Source organism: Stegodyphus dumicola, chromosome 4 (assembly GCF_044657685.1).
Source record: "Stegodyphus dumicola isolate Sdum_Otavi_A_Nest chromosome 4, ASM4465768v1".
Taxonomy (NCBI): Eukaryota; Metazoa; Arthropoda; class Arachnida; order Araneae; family Eresidae; genus Stegodyphus; species Stegodyphus dumicola.
The window spans coordinates 205,811,496-205,834,344 of record NC_140771.1 but is presented as its reverse complement, the minus strand read 5'-3'; the positions used below and the strand labels follow the sequence as shown (position 1 = coordinate 205,834,344).

The window sequence follows — 22,849 nt, the reverse complement described above, 5'->3', positions numbered from 1 at the left end:
TAGAATCATAAAGCAAATTTTTCTCATCAGTATACTTCATTTAAAATAAACAGTTAGGAAGTAAGGAATATATAATAAAGCATTTACTATTAAATAATTAAATGCAAAACGATTGGCATGTCCTTTTTCCCGCTGTTTTTGGAAGCAGTGCAAATAAAATAATTCAGAACCAAGTATTCAATCAATTTACTATGAGCTCATTTCTTATTACCATTTTATTAATTTTTAATGATCAGGGAGATGTATGATACACAGCATTTTCTTTGATTTACATAAGCACAAATAAGTACTAGTTTCAAGAGTAGACCTTACATTAAATAATATGTCACTTTTTTGCGATTTATAGAGCCATGTAACCAGTTATGAATTTGGGGGGATGCTCATTTGTATATCTCCAAAATAGGCTAAAAGTTTTATGTAACAGAATACGTGATTCAAATTCAAACATGTGCAAACATTTCATTTTATTTTTTTAAATTTAACTTAATAAATTAAAAGTTTTTAAATTTTATGTTTTAATGCCTTGCAATTTATAGAATTAGTCTCTTTTTATGTGAGTCTTTCCATTTACAAATATATGTATATGCTTTGAATTAATGTCCTGATGTTCGTATTCAGGTGGCAGGTTATAAGCAATGCAGCAAGGTGGCAGGTTAATGCCAGCATCAAGCGCATACTCATATCGTGTAGTCCTATACAAAAAGAACAATGAGAATCCAGTGACAGATTTTAGACATTGAAGACTTGCTGTTTAACTAACATAAATTAAATGAACTTATTAAGTGCCCAAATAACTCTTATATCTGCTGTCTATATAGAATATCATAGAGGAACAGGAATATAGGAATATTACATATAATAATTAGCAGAACAAAAAGTGCACGTTACATGATAGCGTTGGACATGAGCAATGGATACATTCAAACAGCTGTAAGGCCGGAGAATATTGATAAAATGGCCTTATTCCGAAATTAAGGACTCGTTTTAAGCTTGCCATTTCGGGTATCAGTTAGTCCAGCTACCTTTCAGCGGGCGATGGATATCAATCTCTGGCCGGTCACTGGCATGTGTGTACGGTGAAGAAATTTAAAGTTTATTTATTGGAGAAACAAATAAAAATATTCACTTATCATGCTGCTGTAACGAAGATAGAAAATACAAGAAATTTAACGACAAGAATGATCAGATGGACCTGGACACTGCAAGAGTACAATTTGGAATTCCAGTATTGCTCTAGAAGGGAAAGTCGTGTAGCAGATGCTTTATTAAGAATTAAGTTAGACGAAAACGTCGATAAATACATGTAAAATACAACATGTTAACTTCTGTCGTTATAGATTCTAGGGAAATGCTGGTTAAGGAATTACAGCTCGATCCAAAAATTTGAACAAATTTATGCATATTTAAAAGATCCAGAAAAGTTTCGAGCAGTGAATGAATTAAATGTAGGACCGAATATGATGAGATAATCGATGACATTTTGTTTTGTAGAAAAACAATAAATGGTAACTTAGAACTAAAACCAGTCATTCTAACTGTTTTGATACTAGATGTTATGTTTTTCAGGAGTTACATGTGCTGAAATTGTGCATATGGAGGGGAGGTAAACCATACAGATAGTTAAGGAAGTTGTTTTCTTCCATAAGTTGCAACAAGGTACCAGTATGTCCATAGCTGTGTCTCATGCCAGAAGTAAAAATACATAAATTTCGCACCCAGCCGACCATTTAAATACAGCGTGTTTAAAAAAGAATATACGTATTTCGAATGCATATATTTATTAAACTGTATGACATACGAATATGAAACTTTACACACATGTGTACGAATCTCTCAAGTTCAGATTACAGATGTTCAATATGTCTTACATCAGCGACACGAACAATATCACTTCGATGCTCAAATTCCTGACATACTCCGGCAAGCATGTCCGTCGTCACTGACGTTATGACAGTACGAATCCGGTTCTTCACCTCTTCCAGGTTCTGGTGGAGTGGTGGTACATAAAAGTTGTCTTTAATGAAACCCCATAGGAAGAAGTCATAGGATATCAAATCCGGTGACCGCGGAGGCCAGCTGAGATGCTAAGTCGCCAGCTCCTTGACGACCAATCCAACGGTTCGCTAGAGTTTCATTCAGATAATCGCGCACTTTACAACACCAGTGAAGGGGTGCCCCGTCTTGTTGAAAAATGAAGTTGTCTTCGTACTGCCTCGGAAACAACCAGTTTTGTAATATAGCGAGATACTGCTGATCGTTAACCGTGTTTCCATCAAAGAAGAATGGGCCGTAAACAGATGATCGGGTTATCGCACAAAACACATTGATTTTGGCCGAATCTCGTACATGTTCAATGGCTGCATGTGGTTTCTGTAGGCCTCAAATTCGAAAACTGTGTTTGTTTACATGACTGCTAACGTGAAAAGTCGCTTCATCACTGAACACGATGTGAAAGTGTTATCATTGTCAATAGCATCTATAATCTCGTTACAAAATGCCACACGTTTGCGTTTGTCATCAGGACGTAGAGCCCGTAACAAATGTAACTGACTTGTATGGCTTCATAACCAAACGACGTCTGAAAACACGCCAAACTGTTGTTGTAGGCGGTTGTAACTCCCGACTGGCACGACGAGTTAATTTTGAAGGACTACGTTGGAAAGCAGTTTGAATTCGTGCAACATTTTCGTCGAGAATACAAGGGCCGCCAGGACTCTTTCCTTTACATACACATCCTGTATTTACAAACTGTCGATACCATCTGCGAATGTTCCACCCACTCGGAGGATCACTTTGGTACCTCAACTTGAAACGTCTTTGCACCGTAAACACGGTATTGCACTTCGCAAACTCAAGAACACAAAATAATTTCTGCTGCGGAGTAACCATTTTAAACATGTGACGATTACCACGCAAAACAGAAGACAACTGACATCTAGCGGCTATTAATATAAACTTGACTATGTATTCGTTTCGACAATAGCCAGCTGATGTGCAGTGATTGACAGTTGGAACAAAATAACACTTTATAATACGTATATTCTTTTTGAAACACGGTGAATTATAAGATCTAGTTTTTCAAAGGAAATTTTAATAGTAGATTTGTCATGCTTTACCCTAAAAATCACATAAATAAAGCACATTATTTGTTAGTGACTGCTAATATATTTTCCCCTAAGTTATGTGAACTAAAACATTTACGTCGCACTTCAGCTAATGTCGTAGCTAACACACTTTTAAAGGATATGTTTTAAAATGCGGAGGTCCACTAAAAATAATTTCAAATAACGGACTGCAATTTGTAAGTAACATTTTTGAAATGCTGTGCACAGACCTGAAAATAACAAATGGAATTAAATATTTATGAGCACGTGAACCGATATCTAGTATAAACAATGCATTGTTATGGGAGAAAATATCACAGCAGCTGGGATTTCAACATTGAAGAATTAGCGTATTAACATCCGAAGAACGAATTATTTCCAAGCTGAAAATAATGACGTTCTTAGATAGGTTATTTTTTATGCAGGAGAGGAAACTACAGAGTGTCAACAAGACATTCAAAAGTTAACCAATTAGGCGCTCAAAATATCGGATAAGGCCAGGGACAGGCAAATATTGAATTATGATTAAAGACAGACGGATGTAGAAGTAAAGATGAGAGAAAACTTTTGAAAATCAATCATAGGATGTCATGCAGAGAAAGATGAATTAAGCAAATTTGATCCCAAATTTGTAGGTCCGTATGCAGTTGTGAAAGTGAGAGGTATTCTAATATTTTTTTAATCAATTTTGGGGCAGACAAACTCTATGAACATCAATCAAATTAAAAATATTTACGACAGAGAGGATATACCATTGTTGAGAGGTACAGGAATTCAGGCAGGGGTATCGCGTGGAATGCAGACAGAGATACAAGGCAAGGTTCAGCAAGAAGGCTTTTCAAGAAATTTGTTAAAAAGTCGTCAGAGAGTAGAAAAGAGGGAGAGGTAAAAAAGCGGCATATGAAAAAGTGCGACTGGCAAGAGGTTCAGAAAAACGGAAAGACAGGATAAGGGACAGACAAAAATAAATGTGAAGATCTATGACTATTATGGCAGCAAAAAAAAAAAAGCTGTGCGGCAAAAAAATTGATATGTGATGGCCAAATACAAAGCCCTACGAAAAAATGGTAGTCCAGCAATAAAGCCGTAAAAGAAAACAAGAATTATTGCCATTGTCAAGAAAGATTTTTTGGCCGGTAACAGAAGCTGAACGAAAGGAGGATGAAGTACCGAGTTCCAACACCAAGGTCTCGCAAGAGCCCAGGCAACAAACAGAAGTTACATTCAGGTGACAAGCAGGAAAAGAAAAGCGGAAAATGAAGATGAGGTACTACTTTAATGACGCAAGGTCAAAAAGTTCAAGCAGCAGCACCGAAGGATTTATGTGGTCAGGACATCATCACTAAAATCGCAGCACGACGGGCAGTCCAAAAGCAGTCTATTTGAAGGTGTATAGTCTCGGAGCAGTTCTCGAAATTATCAATAAATCGAATGCAGCAAGACCCCGAAGTCCATAAGCCAGGACTGGTGTTATCGAAAACTGGTGAATTGTAACACTACGAATCGCCATGAAATGAAAAAATAAAAACTATTATTATGACTAAAGTTATTTTTTCTTACTACTTCAAACTGAGGTGTTACAAGTTGAAGTAACATACATGTGTTATTTTGAACTTTAAAGTAGTGGAATTAGTTGAAATGAAATATGATACTTTAAGTGTAGAAGATCGCTTATATTCCAAACTGTAATGCATGTTGAAATATTAATTTTGGAAAGATTTTAAATTTAAGAGTTTCTGGATTGGATTGTACATTCAAATGTTATATCTAGAAAGATAGCAAGTTAATTGTTTGAAATTGTAAAGTATGTGAAAGATAAAAGCAGCGATGTTATTTAGACACTAGGCAGCCCGGCGGCCATACGGAATGACCGATGTTCTAGATATTATAAATTGTAATTAAAATGATTTGTGCAAAGGTGTGTGCAAATTCAAACTGAATTACCCAGGGCAGGCAGTGAGGACGCCCCTTTGCTTACTGCCCCACGGGGTTTCCTCCTTCTACTTGCTTAATTGCTTAAAGTAGAGTGCAATGAAGGAAACCACTGGCGGTACATTTCCTAAGAGCCACCGCTAGCTCAATAAATAAAGGTGATTTAAATAATAAAATGTTAATTCACATGTCAAAGATCTCTTTGTACACAACATTCTTGTGTAGATCTTTCCATCATTTTTAAGCTCGCCTTGCAGAGGACCATCAATTATTTTAAATTTTGCGTCCGTTCTTTCACGAACTGTTGAACAGGCAACATAAAGTTGACTGTGTCCAAATGCAGGCTCAGGTTAAAAAAAATGCCAACACGCTTAAGCGTTCGGCCCTGAGACTTATTGATGATCTCAGCGCCGTGACAACTTCACCCCATTGGCTAATACAGTTACGCAAGCAACCAATAAATAACACTTTGTAATACGTATATTCTTTTTGAAACACGATGTATTATAAGATTTAGTTTTTCAAAGGAAATTTTAATAGTAGATTTGTCATGCTTTACCCTAAAAATCACATAAATAAAGCCCATTATTTGTTAGTGATTGCTAATATATTTTCCCCTAAGTTATGTGAACTAAAACATTTACGTCGCACTTCAGCTAATGTCGTAGCTAACACGCTTTTAAAGGATATGTTTTAAAATGCGGAGGTCCACTAAAAATAATTTCGGTCCACTAAAAATAACTATTGGCGACAAACAGACACTTAAACCGCATATATATATATATATATATATATATATATATATATATATATATATATATATATATATGGGGGGAAGTAACATCATCTCCTCCGAAATGGCTGGCTAACGGGCTTGGCGAAGCACACCGTTGAATTCCGCAGGTCCTGGCACGCCATTTTGACCATTCGCGTCTTCTTGGGACTTTAATTAGTCGAGATATTAGTTAAAAACTAACTTTCTCCTACATTTTCCGCTTTCTTTCTTGAGTTTTCTCTATTACAGGGATTTGGCTACCAAATTCTTTTTTCTCGAATATCTACGGAACGGCGCCGAGTTGAAATTCGAGACGCGTATCCTCGGATTCCAAAAAATTCTCCGAATCCAACGATACCGTTCTCATCTTCGTACAACTTTAATCGGCCGAGATATTAATTAACAACTGCGGAAACGTTAATTTCCACGCTCATTTTCCCGAGTGGCAACAATAAACTATCGGCGACACACACTTTAGCCGCTGATATATATAAAGATTCGGGGTAAAGATTAAGCTGAATTCAATTTAATAGATGAACTGCAATTCGGCTTCCGCAGTGGACACTGCACCACTCATCAAATTCTCAATTTGGTGGAATTTGTTTCGCAAGCCTTTACTAAGAAAAACGGGGTTGCTGCATGCTATCTCGACTTCGAAAAGGCCTTTGATAGAGTGTGGCATGCAGGCCTCCTGCATAAATTGAATAATTTTATGCTTCCAAACAGTTTCGTAAAACTCATTAGTTCCTATCTGAAAAATAGGACTTTTCAAGTTCGCTGCGGTGACGCCTTATCTGTCAGAAAAAAACAATTCATAGGGGGTCCCGCAAGGGTCCGTTCTTTCCCCCCGGCTCTATAATGTTTTTATCAATGATTTCCCGCACCCATTCAACACGAAAATACTCAAATACGCTAACGACACTGTAGTACTGACTGAATCCAGGCATGCAGGCCTCCTGCATAAATTGAATAATTTTATGCTTCCAAACAGTTTCGTAAAACTCATTAGTTCCTATCTGAAAAATAGGACTTTTCAAGTTCGCTGCGGTGACGCCTTATCTGTCAGAAAAAAACAATTCATAGGGGGTCCCGCAAGGGTCCGTTCTTTCCCCCCGGCTCTATAATGTTTTTATCAATGATTTCCCGCACCCATTCAACACGAAAATACTCAAATACGCTAACGACACTGTAGTACTGACTGAATCCAGATGTCCCCAGCTCGCTCTAAGTAATTTACAAATGCATCTCCATATGATTAATCACTGGTGCAAGACTTGGAAAATTAAGCTCAACGCCTCTAAATGTTGTATTGTTCTCTATCGGAGATTCAAAACAAGATTAAAAGTCAATACTGATATCTACTTAGATAGAACTCTAATCCCTGTAGCTAATTCCTTTAAATATTTAGGTGTTTACATAGATAAGTCTCTCAACTTCAAAGATCATATTTCTTATATCTTAAACAAAGCAAATGCAGCCTACATGGCAATTTATCCTATTATCGGCAAAAAATCAAAGCTCAGTCTAAAAATAAAGAATATGCTTTACATATCTATAATTCGACCGATCATGCTATATGCAGTGCCGGCCTGGGCAATCGCCAGTAAAACTGAGCGCAAAAAACTGGACATACTTCAAAATAAAATTCTACGTAGCACCTTGGTACGTGAGAAACTCTATAATTCATAAAGATCTGGATATTCCATCTGTGCATAACTTTATACACATGACAGCTCACAACTTCTTCGAGAAGATGAAGCATAGTCAGTATAATGCAATTAAACAAATGTTGGATTATGATCCAACCATTGAATACCCTGTCAAATGCTCAAGGACAATTCATCACAATTCGTCATGGTGTAAGGATTCTAAGTTTTACTAACGTTTGTTTTATTTTAAATCTTTACTATCACTTCTTATTTTCTACTTCCGGCCAGAATTAAAAGCTTTTACTTATTTATGCAAATTTGTCTTGCTAACGCCAAGTACTTAAGTTGTGGCTTTTTGCCAAGCAAGAGAGAGGAAGGAGTTATTAGAAGCAGGCCGCTTGCCATAGTAGTTTTACTCGGTTGCTGGTTGCCTTCAAGGCCAGAGGTTTAATCCTCCTGCTAATATTAAACGTATCGTAGTTTTAGCAGCTCTCTGTACTACATACGGCTTTTTGTAATTTGGCCAATCTTAAAGTAGGCACTTGTATATCAATCCAAAGTTAGTTAGAGTTTTAGTTAATATTTTTATATTCTTACGTTCAAATCAAAAGTGGTTGGTCTCTGTATTCTGAAGTCCGGAAATCTCTGTAAAGATAGAAAAATAAAGGGTTTCGTATACACTTCCTGTGTGTATTGTCTACTTCACAATTTATTGAACATAGCTTTAGTAAGCTCCCTGTTCCGAGTCAGGACAGTTAATGTTTCCAAAGCAAGTAAAGAGGAACACAAATCCCGATAATGGTAGTAACTTGTAAATTTTTAATTTTAAAAATTTACTTGAACTCTGAAATTGGACTCTGTCTTATTATTTGTGTTGCATCTTATGTTAATCAAGAAAGTTTTTTTATTGAAGATTTTTATGTTACTATTTCATTTTTTAATTATTTTGTATGAATTTTTACTTTATCGTATGATTCTACGAACTTTTGAACTTTTTACGGCCTATCTAGCTACTGCATACTGAAAGACTTTGAACTCTTATGCCATTCATAGCTTCAAACTGTCTTCGCGCCATTTTCATGATGTCTCACTACTGCTTATCCTACACTCTTACTAGCTATATTGCACTCACCATCTGCATTTGCCATTCATTTCACTGCATCTGCCTGCATGCTTCAACTTAATGCCATTGCTTATCACTGCACAATTTTTATGATGGACACCTACTTTCGTAAGTATTAAGATATGCCTGCTCACGCAACTGAATTTTCTTCGCCCACGGGTGTTGGTACTTCCCTAGTACCATTTATTGAAAATATCTTTGCCTAGTGCACTTTAATGCGATCTACTCGCGAAAACTCTTTAGTAGTTAATGACCAGAAAAACGTAAGTCATAAGGAAGCTGAATAAGTAATGAGAAGAATAAGTTAAATCACCAGCCTACCGCACTTGCAAAAGATGAAATGTTTGACGTTAGAATAGAATTTGTAGTGCTAAGGTTTTCTTCAGAAGATGCGTGTGGTACTAGAATGATATGAGGAAACTTGTAGGCGTAGCTGTACGCGAATAAGATAGCAGACACGCTATGTCGTTTTCAGGACAAGCGTAACGGTGGTAAGTAAAGATAAAGGAGGATTTTACCTATCATGGATAAGTGTAAGAGAGTTGTAGAAAATGAATATCTAATATTAAAATGAATGTTTTGTAGACAATTCAATATGCTATAGTGATATGAAATGCATTACTGTGCTCATTTACTATAAATATGTCTTTTCCTTCCAGATTCAAATGGAAGAATGAATTATGCAAGATCTTAATTAAGTTTTAATTTGTTTAAATAAGCGAATTTAATGTAAAGAGGCTACAAAACTTAGGATAGTGTATGAGTTAATCGCTTTTTATAAAGTTCGTTTGAGAAAATTATTCTAAGCTCTTCATCCGGAAGGGGAAGTGCAGGCCTTATGTTTTAGAATGAAATGTTATTTAATTTACTTATTTCTTTTCTGTCTCTGTTCGCCACAAGGTTCGCTAATTCCAGAACTTATGTAGATTTGAGTGGCAGGTAGTTTTATTATAAAGCAGTGATTTTCAACCATTTTTACCCCGTGCACCTCTTTCACCATTGCTAGACGATCATACCCCCTTTCCTTTCCCTTCCCAAACTCGAAAAATACGTATATGTTTATTTAAACTTCAATTATTTCCCAATGTGTTTTCTAAATGAAGCGAGAAAAAACATTGAAAATGTTGACAAATACTAAAACTTGACTATCAGTAGTTATATATATATATATATATTCATAAGCTAAAACTAAGGCATCCCCAGAAGAAACTACGAAATCTCCCCTAGAAGGAATTCAGCCCTGGTTGAGAACACCTGCTACAAAGTTTAGAGATTTATGAAGAGGTATATGAAGGGCTGCAGGTCCATTCGTGCTGGTGTTTATCTGTGCTAATGGAAGTCAGTTCCTCTGTCAATTAGCTCCCTACGCTCGAAGTTCAGATTCTCAACTCGCTCCGCTATGAGAAAAACTGGCCGGATACGCCAAATACGCCAGATGTCTCTCTTACCTCAGAACTTGAGCCCCAGTGTGAACTTGAGTTTGACCTGCAGTCTGCTGCCTTGCGGATTAAAACAGTTTGTTAGCGATGCTAATACTGGTTTCGCTGTAAGTATCGTGGTAAGTATGTGTTTGAATTTCTGTCGGAATCTAGGAAAAACTTGAATAGATTAGATTAAAATTGCTTAATTGATAGAAATTGTGAACAAACAGCTAGTGTTGAAACCACGTCCAGGTTGGCTGATAATTTTATGTTTGCATATTTTAATTTACTCACAAGTGGTAAGTTAGAATAAGCTTGAAGTGTCTTAATTCTGTGTCTGTTTATTTGACGGTTAGGTATTCTGGGGTAATAATTCACTGCAGATCATATGTAACAACTTTACTTTTACGGTAATTGGCATAGCTTAGATGAATAAAATTAATAAATAGAGTAATTGGCATAGCTTAGATAGCCCACAGAAGGTGTTACAACATTGCAAAGCATAAGATAGGTTGACTGATGAACTCAGTTTGTTTCATTCTGCTTGAAGATAACAAGAACAAATTTTTCAAATTTTTTTAGTTTTACGTTTGATTATAAGAAAATTTAAAATTAGTAATAAAAGTCATGAAAAGAAAGAGTTTACTTAAAAGTTGCTCTTTCTTAAAATTTAAATTATTCTATCAAACTGATAAGTATGCGGGAAAATATAAAGTACACGAAATGTGAGTGCAGAGCAATAATTCCTAGATTTTTTATGATTATTATCCAGCTTTTAAAACGGAATTTATTGCGATGCGATGTACATGTATGTACTAATTGCTCTAGGGGGAACGACGAAAAGAAATATCTAGAACAAAACAACATAGCAATGAAATAAAAATAAATCAATTAGTTCGATTATTAACTATTTATATGTAACTTTTGTGACTGTCGACAGTTGTCTCCTAACCCAATATAGATTTCGGGAAGCACTAAAAAGCGTACAATTATATGACGTACCAAAGAGCTAGATTTCTGAAACAAAAAAGGCATCTACGGCGTAAATTACAGGTTTAAGACAAAAAAACATCTTTATTATTATTTTTTTCAAATAAGAAAGAAAGTATATAATTTAAATGTTTCCGTAGTCATTTTGCATATTGTTAAAAAAGAAGAAGAAAGAAAAAGAGAGAGAGAAAAGAAAAAGAAATGAAAAAAAAATATTTAAGAAGACGGTGTTTAGAAATTTCAGTTCTTGAAATCAAATAAAATAAAAGCTTACAATAACACAAAGAAAGCTTGATTTCTCTTAGTGAAAATGAAGCCGTTTCTTCACAATAAGCTGATTAGTTAAGAAACAGTGTAAGGTTAAAAGTACATACGTCTGACTGCTAACCATAATGCATTACTCTGTCCTGTTCCTTCACTATTGCTGGCTCTGCACCTGTAACTTCCTTTATGCCAAGCTTCCAAACGCTCCAGAACTAGAGTCTGCGATCCATTTACTGGATAATGCTCTTGGTGAGGACCCGCAGAAGATTCTTTTGCAAACGACCATTCAACAAAGCTTGTTGGAGGGTTAGCTGTTACTTTACACATCAAAGCCACGGTATCTCCTTCAGAAATTGAGCTGGTGGAGTAAGTTTTCAATGATAGAGATACTTTGGGTGCAACTGAAGAGAAAGGAATGTTCAGAATCGTAAGAAAAAATAAGGAATAACACAGTTATGGCAAATCATTATTAATAAGAGAATAACGACCTATTATGTTTAAACTTTAAATAACATTAAAAACACAGTGATTCTTCAGCTTTTTAAGACGTACTTAAATTAAAAATCTGATGTGTACACCAGATGACTTCCTTGTATTGGAATATTAAATTATACGCATTTTTTCTTGCCTTTCATTTAAACTTATTGGATTGAATTAAATCTACTTCGCCGACAGCACATAAACCACAATAGAATAAATGCATTCTTTAAAATTCACTCTAGTATTTGTTTACCATAGCGACACTCTGGCGCTAGATTCACTTAACAGTATTAATAATTATATAACAGTTAACTTATATAATAATTTTATAACGGAAACTAAGTTAACTGTTATATAATCCAATAATTATATAACATTTAACTTATATATTTCGTTCATATTATAACTCATAATGCACAAAATTTATATCATTTAAAGAATGGAATTATCTAATCGTTGCCACATATTCCATTCAAATACTATAATAAAGCTAGAATGATGTATAAAAGAAATTAAGCAAACAAAACAAAAAAGAAACAGTTTTTCACAGACGATTGAGTACTTCTCATTTAATTAATTCAGTTCTCACTTCGCGAGAGGGCAAAAATACATAAAAACTCAAAATATCTATATTAAAAATTACGAAGTAAATCTTAAACGCTTATTTCCTCGAAAAAATTCCAGAAAGGATTAAGCATGATTTAAATAATAAATGAATTATCTTTGTTGGCGTTATCTTTGTTGTTGCGAAGCTAAGTTTCTCTAGATTGGCAACAAATCCACTAGTCTCCTGTTTCAAATGTAAACATCAATGGCCGCCATTAAAAAAGGCTTAGCAGCAATTAAACAACTTCAAAATTGCTGATAATTCTAAAAATATTGCACACAGATTTACTAAAGGCATAAAATCCTTAACAGGAAGATAAAAACAACATAATTCAATCATTTTTAAAGCAAAAAATGTACAATTTACCAACATATAAGAGTAAAGAAACTGAGATCACTGAGCCGGGTAACAGAGTGGATATACATATAAATATATTTACGTTTGGTGCGGCCGATAGCAACCAAAATACTAGGTGCACATCTACATGTTATAGCAGTCCTATATACAAAATTTCAACGTTCAAGAGGCTACTCGTTTTTGAGTTATGCGAGATACGTACGTACGCACGAAAAATTCTCTTCAGAATTAATTTTAAAGCAGTTTTATAATTTTTTTGAAGGAAAAGAGTATTTTATTCTGTCCTTACGTACAGACATCACGCAAAAACATCGTTAAATTGCATTCGATAGCGGTCAAAATGGATATTTTCGTTGAAATATGCTGCCTGAAACTTTTCGCGATTACAATACTTTCTTTTTACTTCGTACAAGGAAATAAAAATAAGTCTCTTAATAATTCTAGTTATGGAATATTAAATTATTTCACAAGGAATAAAATTCATGGCCTTTTATATCCTTTCTGTTTTCATACATTAAGTCAATAGTTAGAACTCAGCAGACATTTTGATTCTTTGTACGTAATTAAACAGACACTCTCAGAACTACACTAATAACTCAGGAAACGTCTAGAATAATCAAATATTACTAAAATATGTAAATATGTAAGCAAATGAAGTAATATAAACTATTTAAGCCCACTGACATTTTGCACTAAAATTTCATTCAATATTTTTAACAAAATTATCACTTTTTCCAGGTTGCCTAATCACTTGAAAATTATTTAACCAAATAAAAATTTTGCCAGAAAAGATAACCAAACAGAAATAAAAAAATTTTCTTTTCCTTTTGTTTAAGATATGTAAGATAAATGTGAAATGAACTAGAAATATTTGATTACATCAGAAATTTTGACTCTGATACGCTTTTATTTTATTGACAGCATTGGAAATCAAGCAAAACCTCCTTTACTTGCTCTTTCATTTCCACTGATGCTCAAACTCAGCTTTTGAAGGATGATTTATTATAATGCATGGTATGAGTAACAATAAACTTACATTATCATAAAAAGACTAAGTGCTGCATCGGAAAAATGTATGATTGCGTTATCATGGTATGATAGGGTAATGGAAAATTCTGAAATCCTGATAATCGATGAAAGCGTATTGGGAAGTATTGTTATTCTTAGGTTTGGTATTGTACAAACCTAAGTGAAGGTTAATCTTTGATAAGCGTTGTAGTTTTAAAAGGGAAAATTTAAAAGGGAAATTCAACATTATCACCATAATGTTGTTGTTATTCTTATTCTCAAGTATGGCACATAATATGCAAGTGAAGGGGAGCGTTGTAGTCTTATACTACTCCCTTATATTCATATCTTGGGATTTTCAGTTCCCTTTTAACCCATTCCTTTTTCACATACTGTTGCTCTGTATTCAAGTTTTCATGTATGTAGAATTTAGATATTTTGTATTGTATTTATGCCAATTTATATTAAAATGATAATTTTTATAAATTCTTGCATCATAACTCTAATCAATAGAATGTGTTTCTAACACCTTGTATCTTAATCTTCAGCATGCAGCTTATTTTCCAATCTAGTTTCAGGCTGAACTATTTGTAAAATTAATTATTTGAAATTATTTGCAAACAAAGATGGTCGCTAAATCACGCTAATAATATTTCTAACTGGTGTAATTTATGATGCAACGAGTTCGTGTGATTTATAATATTATTCATTTATAATTTTTTCAGCAGTATTGAAATTAATAGCATATACTGATAATATTATACATTTAGATTATAATGTTTTAGATTTCCATTGCCTTCTTCATCGATGCTTTTATGCTACATTCTTAATATTTCATAATAGCATACTTATCTATGTTTAACTCATTCACCAAACATGTAAATCTATAATTCAGCCCACTTTTGTTTTTACATGTGCTGTATCTTCTACTTTCTTTAATATATTGTTCAGCTTAATTTCAAAAGATCTTACGATCAAGCGGAAAAGTCGCTAAACATTGGTAGTTCGACCCGAGTTTCTAATCCCAGAGATCCTCCAGCTTTTTTCTTTTTTCTTTTCTTTTCTTTTCTTTTCTTTTTTTTTTTTTTTTTTTTTTTTTTTTTTTTTTTTTTTTTTGTGTGTGTGTGTGTGTGTGTGTGTGTGTGTACTTATAAATTTCAGTTCATGAAGTAAAAATACTTTTTTCAATTTATTCTTTAAAAATACTCCAAAAATGTTCACCTTAGTATATCTCTTTAAAAATCCCTTTAATAAGAAATAATAAGGAAAGAAATTAACTCGGTTTCTGTGATTGATACCTATGTGCAAATTATATGTAACATTTTTCCAAAAGCATAGAGTTTATATGGATATCAATAAATTAAGGGTTATTTCTCCATCTAATTTTCTTAGCATGTTTATTCCAGAATTTTCCTTTTACACTGTAGCGCTTTATGAGTTTTCTATAATCATTCAATTTCTCTAGCTATGGCAACTATGCATACCTTCTGAGTAGTCATATTTTTAACCACTGTATTTTAATTCCTGTAGACTATCATTACATTATTTAGTAACCAAGTAGTCATATTTTTAACCACTGTATTTTAATTCCTGTTGACTATCAGCACATTATTCACTTGTTTCACAAGTGCAACTTTTATTTTATACACAAATCCATGTAAAATACCAATAAAACTTCAGTTATGCGGAGCTCCTGATCGATTGTTTGTTTTAGATTAAATGAAATTAAGCTTAATGTTGCTGTTAATTAGCTTCTTATTAATTTAATTATACGTTTCTAATTAATTATATGTTCAGATATTTCCAAGTATATTACACAAACTTTTGCATCCCAGTTTTTAATTTTTCGTTAAAAAATAAGCTTTTATTTATTGAGAGGCTTGATTGATTATATTAATTTGCAGTACTGTTTATCTAATTCTTTTCTTCCAGATAAATTTTAGAAAACTCTTCTTATCATAATAATTTAAATTTATTTAAGATATATAAAACAGTGTTCCAAATGTATAGCAATATTGTTATAATAGATCTCATGTTAAGTTTTCTTTTTTAATTTAACTATTAATTTCCGCAAACATTTACAGGATTACTTTAGTTAAGCAGCCTTTGCTGCATTTAAAGAAGAGATTAAAGCTGGTCAAGAATCAGTTAAAGAAGAGATGAACTTGGGCCAAGGATTCCTTAAAGACGAGATGAAAGCAGTTCAAGAAAGATTGAAAGAGGAAATGAAAAGAGAAACTACCTGCGTAATAGATAGTAAATTCGAGGCTATCGAAGACAAAATAGACGCTGTCGAAAATAAAGTCTAAAAAATTGAAGAAAACGTTTCTTCTGTAAAAGATAAAACTGAAGAAAGAGTTTCTTCTGTAAAAGGACATATAGAAGAGAGAGTTTCTGCCGTCGAACAACAAATTGATGACAGGGTTTCTACAGTCGCTAAAGAAGTTAATACCAAATTCGTAACGGCAGGGAGCATTTCTGATGATTTTAAATTTTTACCCATGCCTGCTCGTCCCGTTCTGAAACTATCTACATATGACGGGAAGACCTCCTGGCAAGTGATAAGACACAATTTTCTATCGTGGCGGATGCGAATGGATGAGATTCCAAAGCTAAGGCCTGTCATATCGCCACTTCTTTGAGAGCAGACGCAGCGGATATTCTTCAGACTCTTCCGGAAAACCAAAGGCTAGATTTGGAAGCTTTATCCGACGCATTCGAGCTGCGCTTTGGCGAGAAATGTATAAAAGATTCCAGCAAGCTTGAATTAAAATCCCGTCAACATAAGCCCACGGAAACACTGTCACGGATGTTGAAAGGCTGTCCCATCTCTCCTTCTCGGAGTGCCCAACAGAAACAAGGGAAATCCTGTCGCTGCAATATTTCATCGACGGCATTCGAGATCCTGCAATACAGAAAGCACTGCAATGACGCATGTCAAGAACGTAAAAAGCGCTCTAGTGTACGCCATGAAATTCGAGACAGCCCAGAAGCAACTCGTAGAGATCGCTACTCAGTGAGAGCTGCGCTAGTCCACGAGCTAGTGGATCTGTTGATGACCCGTTTAGAAGATTTATCCAAACAAGTCAACAAGCTTTGATACGGAGTAGCAGTGAGAACAAACTGCCTCTAAGGTGTTGTAAATGTGGCACTGAAGGCCACATACGACGGCATCGCAGAACACCCTAGGGCACGGAAAATAAAACGGATGATTTGACAAGACCCGTGAATGCCTTTAAATGGAATATTGGTGAAACGAAACCGACCGTAAAGTGCTGGAACTGCGGTGTTGAAGGCCACATACGAAAGAACTGCAGAACACCCCAGAACACGGAAAATAAGACAGATGAGTTAAACAGACAATTAAATGCCATCGGACGAAAAAGGAGTGACCAGAAACCAAAGTGCTGAAGCAACTATGGAGTGCAACTATGGAGCTGAAAGTCACGTACGAAGGAACTGCAGAACACCCCAGGGTGTGAAAAATAAGACCATTTCCCAGCAACGACGGAGGAAACAAATTAATGGCCATATCGACGAACGGAGGTTGCCAGATAATGAAAAACACTGCTTTAAAGCGCTCGATTTCTGCAGTGAGTGGCAACAGTAATAGACTATCCATCAATGGGTATATCGATGGAGTCCCTTGCAATATGATCATTGACACAGGAGCTAATGTTACCATCATTCGGAGAAATTTAGCTCAACAGTTTAAAGAAAAACTCATTTGGACGCCATCCTGTGTTACCCTCTAGACTGCGTCTGGTGATAAAATGGACATAGATGGGAAGTTAAATGTGAACCTCACGTTTCGAAGTGCCGCCTACCATCACACGGCATATGTGGCAGAAATTACAGATCCTTGCATACTCGGACTGGACTTTTTAAGGAAATACAATTTTTCCTTGGATTTCAAAAACAAGATTGCTTTTAGCATCAGAGGACACAGTTATCCATCATCAAAAGGTATCCTTACCTGGAAAGCCGATGTCTTGTCTGAAAGACCCTGCTCAGAAAACTGCCAAAATTATACTAGTGTCGAAGAGAAACACCAGACTACCGGCTATTCTCCATGCCAGGTGCTCATCGGTCGTGACCCTCGTCTTCCATGTGATGTCTTGTTTGGTTGCTCTCCGGATGCACCTTCATCGCCTGAAGAATACGTCCAAGATCTCCAGGTCCGGTTTGAAGTGTGCAAGAGCGAGTCAACTTGGCGAGGGAAAAGGTGAAGACCCTAATACGACACGAGACCTGCTGGGACATCGATTCAACGAAGGAGGCAAGGTGTGGTTATGGATCTCGATTCGACGAAAAGGAGTCAGTCCTAAATTACAGTCACCTTGTAATGGTCCTTACACAGTCCTACAGACAGAACGACGTCGTGATTCGGATCCGTAAGTCATCGAACTCTAAACCTAAAGTCTTTCATTACGACAGGTTAGCTCATTACTATGCCCATAGTACGTAATATAAATAATTGTACGTAGTATAAATAGTATAAGACCATGGTGCTTTTTGTTTCTAAATGTGTATTTGATTTAGCTTATATTTAGTATTTGATTTATATTTAGTATTTGAATTGTTTTAAATTACTATTGCAATTATTGTTTATGTTGTTTGTTATTGTAATATAATGTTTATTATTGCATTGATACCTTAGTTCAGGGATGGGCAAACTTTGTCGGTCACGCGCCAAAAATTAAAAAAAAAAAAAAAAAAAAAGTTGGCGAGCCAAGATAAATTTTTCTAAAATTTTAAAAACAATATACAAGTATTACAATTTAAATATGTTAATGAGATGAATGAAATTTAGATTTCATTTTTAAAAATTCCTTATATCGAGGTTCGAAGTGAGATATACTGATTCTAAGGAACGAGGCTAAATACTCATCTGGCCAGTCTACTTCTGAAATAATTCTTTCTAAGGTTCATCATTGAAAACACTGGTTTACGTATATTAAATGAAGCAAACATAACACTGATTTTCTGGGCGTGAGGTATTAAATTTGAGAAACTTACTTTCGATAATGATTTTTAAAACTATAACTTATTTAGGAACAACTGTTTGAGATGATTATTAGATTGAAACTCAATTAAATCAAGCTGCAAATCTGACCTCACTGCTTCACATTTTACGTTGAATGGCATAGTAAAAATAAACATTTCTGTTTGAATGGCACTGAAAGCTTCAAAACTGCGTTCGAACACAAAATGCAATTTTTTCAAGCCATCTTCATAATTCTTAAACTTCTCTTCATTTACTGAGAGTTTTGAATTTAACTTCGGAAAATGAGACAAGTCGTTCTTAGTTAGTTGCCCAGCAAACAGATTAAGTTTTAGTTTAAAAGCTTTGAGATGGGTCCAGATATCGCCGATAAATCGATTTTTCCCTTGCATCTTGACATTCAGGTTGCTCATACGACAAAGAAGATCTACGAAAAATGCAAAGTTCGAAAGCCATTCTGTGTCTTCTAACATTTCGCACTCCGCAGAACACTTTTTCTCACGGACGACACAGTGTCGCCTTTGAGCTGCCACACTCGATCGAAAACACCGGCTGCACTAAGCCACCTTACTTTCGTGTAATACAGTACATCAGAGTATTCAGATTGCACGGACTGAAGAAAAATCTCGAAATTGCCTGTGAGTGCCGCTTTTAACACTTTACGGATTGAAAGCTATCTGTGCTTGCTATTTCCGTCGATTTATGTTTTGTAGAACAAAAATAGAGAAAGTAAAAAGATCCTCAGTCTTTTGAAAAAATAATATTTAAACAAAGTAGAAAAGGAGATGGATGTATAATATAGAAATATATATTTTCTTTTAAATTTTCCTCGGACCGGGAAATTAAAATTCTATCCGCGGGCCGGATAGAACCTTCCGGTGGGCCGGAGTTTGCCCATCCCTGCCTTAGTTTTATTTGGCTTCCTATCCAGGGATTGCACTGCCCGGGACGTGCGGTCCTTGGGAAGGGGGCAGTGCTACGGTTTTTGTATTGAATTAGCTATTTTTAAATAGAATTTTTATTAAATTGTGTCATTTCCTCGTGCAATGCTGCTGGCGACTTATTTGAAGAGAAAGTTATGCCTAGAAAATGAAAAATACAGAAGCACGCGCGTTTAATAAAACGATATCTCGTAATTGTACGCTTTTTCTTTTTCGGGAAAAATCGAGAAAATACCAGAATGTGCTTGTGCGTTAGTTGAAAAGCTTATAAAAGGAGGAAAATCTCTCAATTAGTAGTTGTTTTATGAGTTGTTTAGAAAACTGTTGTTGTTAGCGAATTCGCGGCGAGATCGGATTAGCTTTTTCTAAGTTTCTCTGCTTTGAATTAAGTTCTCTAGAACGTTTTAGTAGTTTGAAAGATAACTACTGTGAGATATTGGGATATTGTACGAATATCTGAGGAAATTTAAGTATTTTGTTTTATTTGTTATGATAATAAGAAATTTTATTCATTTCTCATGGGACTTGTGCATTCAGTTCATAACGAACCCGTACGCACGCACGCAACACTATAAAATTTGCGAATTTTGATTTCATACAGTAGATGGGTTCCTGAGAGGGGGGAATCATTTAAACACATTCTTGTAAAAAACGTAACAGAGCATATACATGATTGGATTTTGGAGGGCACGTGATAAAAGCAAAGCTTTCTTCGTGAACCTATCTGGTTATGGGAAGAAATGCGTTTGTGAATGTTTTTTTAAAGGAAACTGGTTGAATTCACGTTACGTATGAAAAGAATCAGTACAGCAAAATCAGTACAGAAAGTACAGAATCAGTACAGAAAAGAATCAGTATGAAAAGTATCTGTACAGCCCACCCGTGTCTTCAGATTCGAAACAGGGTCTACTTAAGTTTTGTACTTGGCATTTGGTGATCCAAGCCGATAAAGAATTTAAAGACTGGCTCCAGACTTGAAAACTCCATGTAAATTTGGTAGCTGGATACACAAATATAAACAGAGATTTATAAAAACGCTGCAAGATACTGAAACTCGAATATCTATACATACCAAATTTTGATTTTACACAGTAGACAGGCTTCAAGAGCCCCCCCCCCCAAAAAAAAAAATTGCTAAAGAAAGTTTAACGAAAAGTATCAAATTTCCATTTTATAAATTTGTATTTCAATAACAAATCAAAAACAGAATTTTAATTTACCTAATTTCTTTGTCTTGAAGTTAATTTTTTATCCTCTTCTTCAGATGTACGTAACCTATGATGACTACATAATATTCCGCAGAAACGTTTCAAAATTTGAAACATAATTTTCTTTTATTTAATGTTGAATTTGTCTTATATATCTTTGTCTAACGGTCAAATTTATGCAGACTTTCAGTCTTTACACTATTAAACAGATCGGAAAATAATACTTCAAATGAAATTTTTCTTGGAACTTCTAAAGCAATCTAGGAAATGCAGGCTTTACAAAAATCGTCAGATTTTTTTAGTTCGTCGCGTAATAATAGATAATACTGATGGATTTCTTGATCAAGAAATTTAATCCTTCACTGTCAGCAAACCATTATTTTTAAGCGATGCGGTCTAAATTACAAAAGAATTTGAATTTTAACAAGCATTCAAATTGGCTACTCAGTAGGTTAGTTAAATGAGAATGAAAGATTTGCCGAATCTTAAATATCACCTAGAATTTTTTTCCTTATATTCTCTTCAGCAAAGGCCAGTCGGTTAAAGAGAGGTATGTTGTGGGTAAAATGTTTTTAATTCTACCTGCTAAGCATTTTCACAAAGAAGCCGCCAATTAATGTTTATGCGCTAAAAATTTTGCCAAAATAAAATAGAGTTTGATATATGATAGAATAAATGTGACTTGAAAAGGAAATGTTCCAAATTCAAACTAAAACTGAAGGATATGAAATTAAAAATCTTGCATAATAATAATAATAATAATAAAGCATACATTTAAAAAGTAATACAACTGGCTGTAATACACTGAAAAGAAAAAAGAACTAATTCCTTGGTAGATTTACTTTTATAACTTACTGTAAACACCAAAAAAGAGTATGAGCTTCAATTATATTCATTAAACATCTTTGCACTCCATTATTGTTTTTTCTCGTAAATGGAATGATTTCGATGAAATGGTTATGACAAAGCGTGTCATCTAAATGTATGCCAAAATTACCAAATTGTGCAACTATTTTTTCAAGCTCAGTTTTGATTTGTTATAAATCAGGCTGGCCTAAGGAATATAGACATGCATTTTTGGACTGCTTAGCAGTAAATCAAACAACAGAACCTAATCACTGCCTAGGCTTAAGAGACCCAACCAGATTCCTATATCAGGCAAGGGATGGGTCGCCAGTCTTAAATTTCCCTGAGAGGTAGAAGCAGGCAAATCTTGCTGCCGCTCCGGACTCCCAATCCGACATGACAGAGGCTCCCTAAAAATTTCTCTCAAACCACTGCTACTCCGAGTGCACGGGGTCACCACTCAAAGACATGACAGAAATTAAATTCATTACCGGTAAATTCCAAAATTCCCTACAAATATGTAAAAAATAATTTAAAATCTGAAACCTCTCAGATTTTCTTTCTTTTTTTTTTAATTTTCGCATTTTATTTATAATTTTTAGTCCAAATGGGCTTTGTCAGTGGCGTAGCTAGGGTGGGGCAAGGGGGGACATCTGTCCCCGGGCGCAGCATCCAAGGGGCGCCAAACTAATGCTATGAAATTTTTTAATGAAATGTTTTCCATTCTTGGCACACAGAAAGGGGCGCAAATTCTTCAGTTGTCCCCGGACGCTGGAAATTCTAGCTACGCCCCTGGACTTTGTCCCTGAAGGACTATTGTTTTCGTTTTGCGTCGATTCGCTACAAACGGTGAATCACTTTTCAAACTGTTACCACAAAGTATTATCGCGCTGTGTTATATTATATATATAAGAAATTAAATAATGAAAAATCTGAATAAATGTACGTATATTTATCGCATTGTGATAAAACAACGGTTCATAGAGCCATCGAATTCTGAATGACTTAATCCTCCTACGAATATGGGCATCTGGAACACCAAATTTGAAATTTGGAATTTGTTTTATTATCGATTTCCTATTTTGTAAAACTTAAATGAATTTTTTATTAACAAACTTAAGTATTTCAAAGCGAGCAAT

The 22,849-nt window shown here is 34.8% G+C and overlaps 1 protein-coding gene across 1 annotated transcript in view; it reads right to left on the bottom strand.

The window, feature by feature from the left end:
- LOC118202034 (neural cell adhesion molecule 2-like) overlaps positions 1 to 22,849 on the bottom strand; it is an 83,700-nt gene that overhangs the window by 37,072 nt on the left and 23,779 nt on the right. Inside the window, exon 7 of the mRNA XM_085814406.1 lies at positions 11,369 to 11,659. Within this exon, the coding sequence (XP_085670532.1) occupies positions 11,369 to 11,659 (291 nt within the window). The remainder of the gene's footprint in view (positions 1 to 11,368; positions 11,660 to 22,849) is intronic.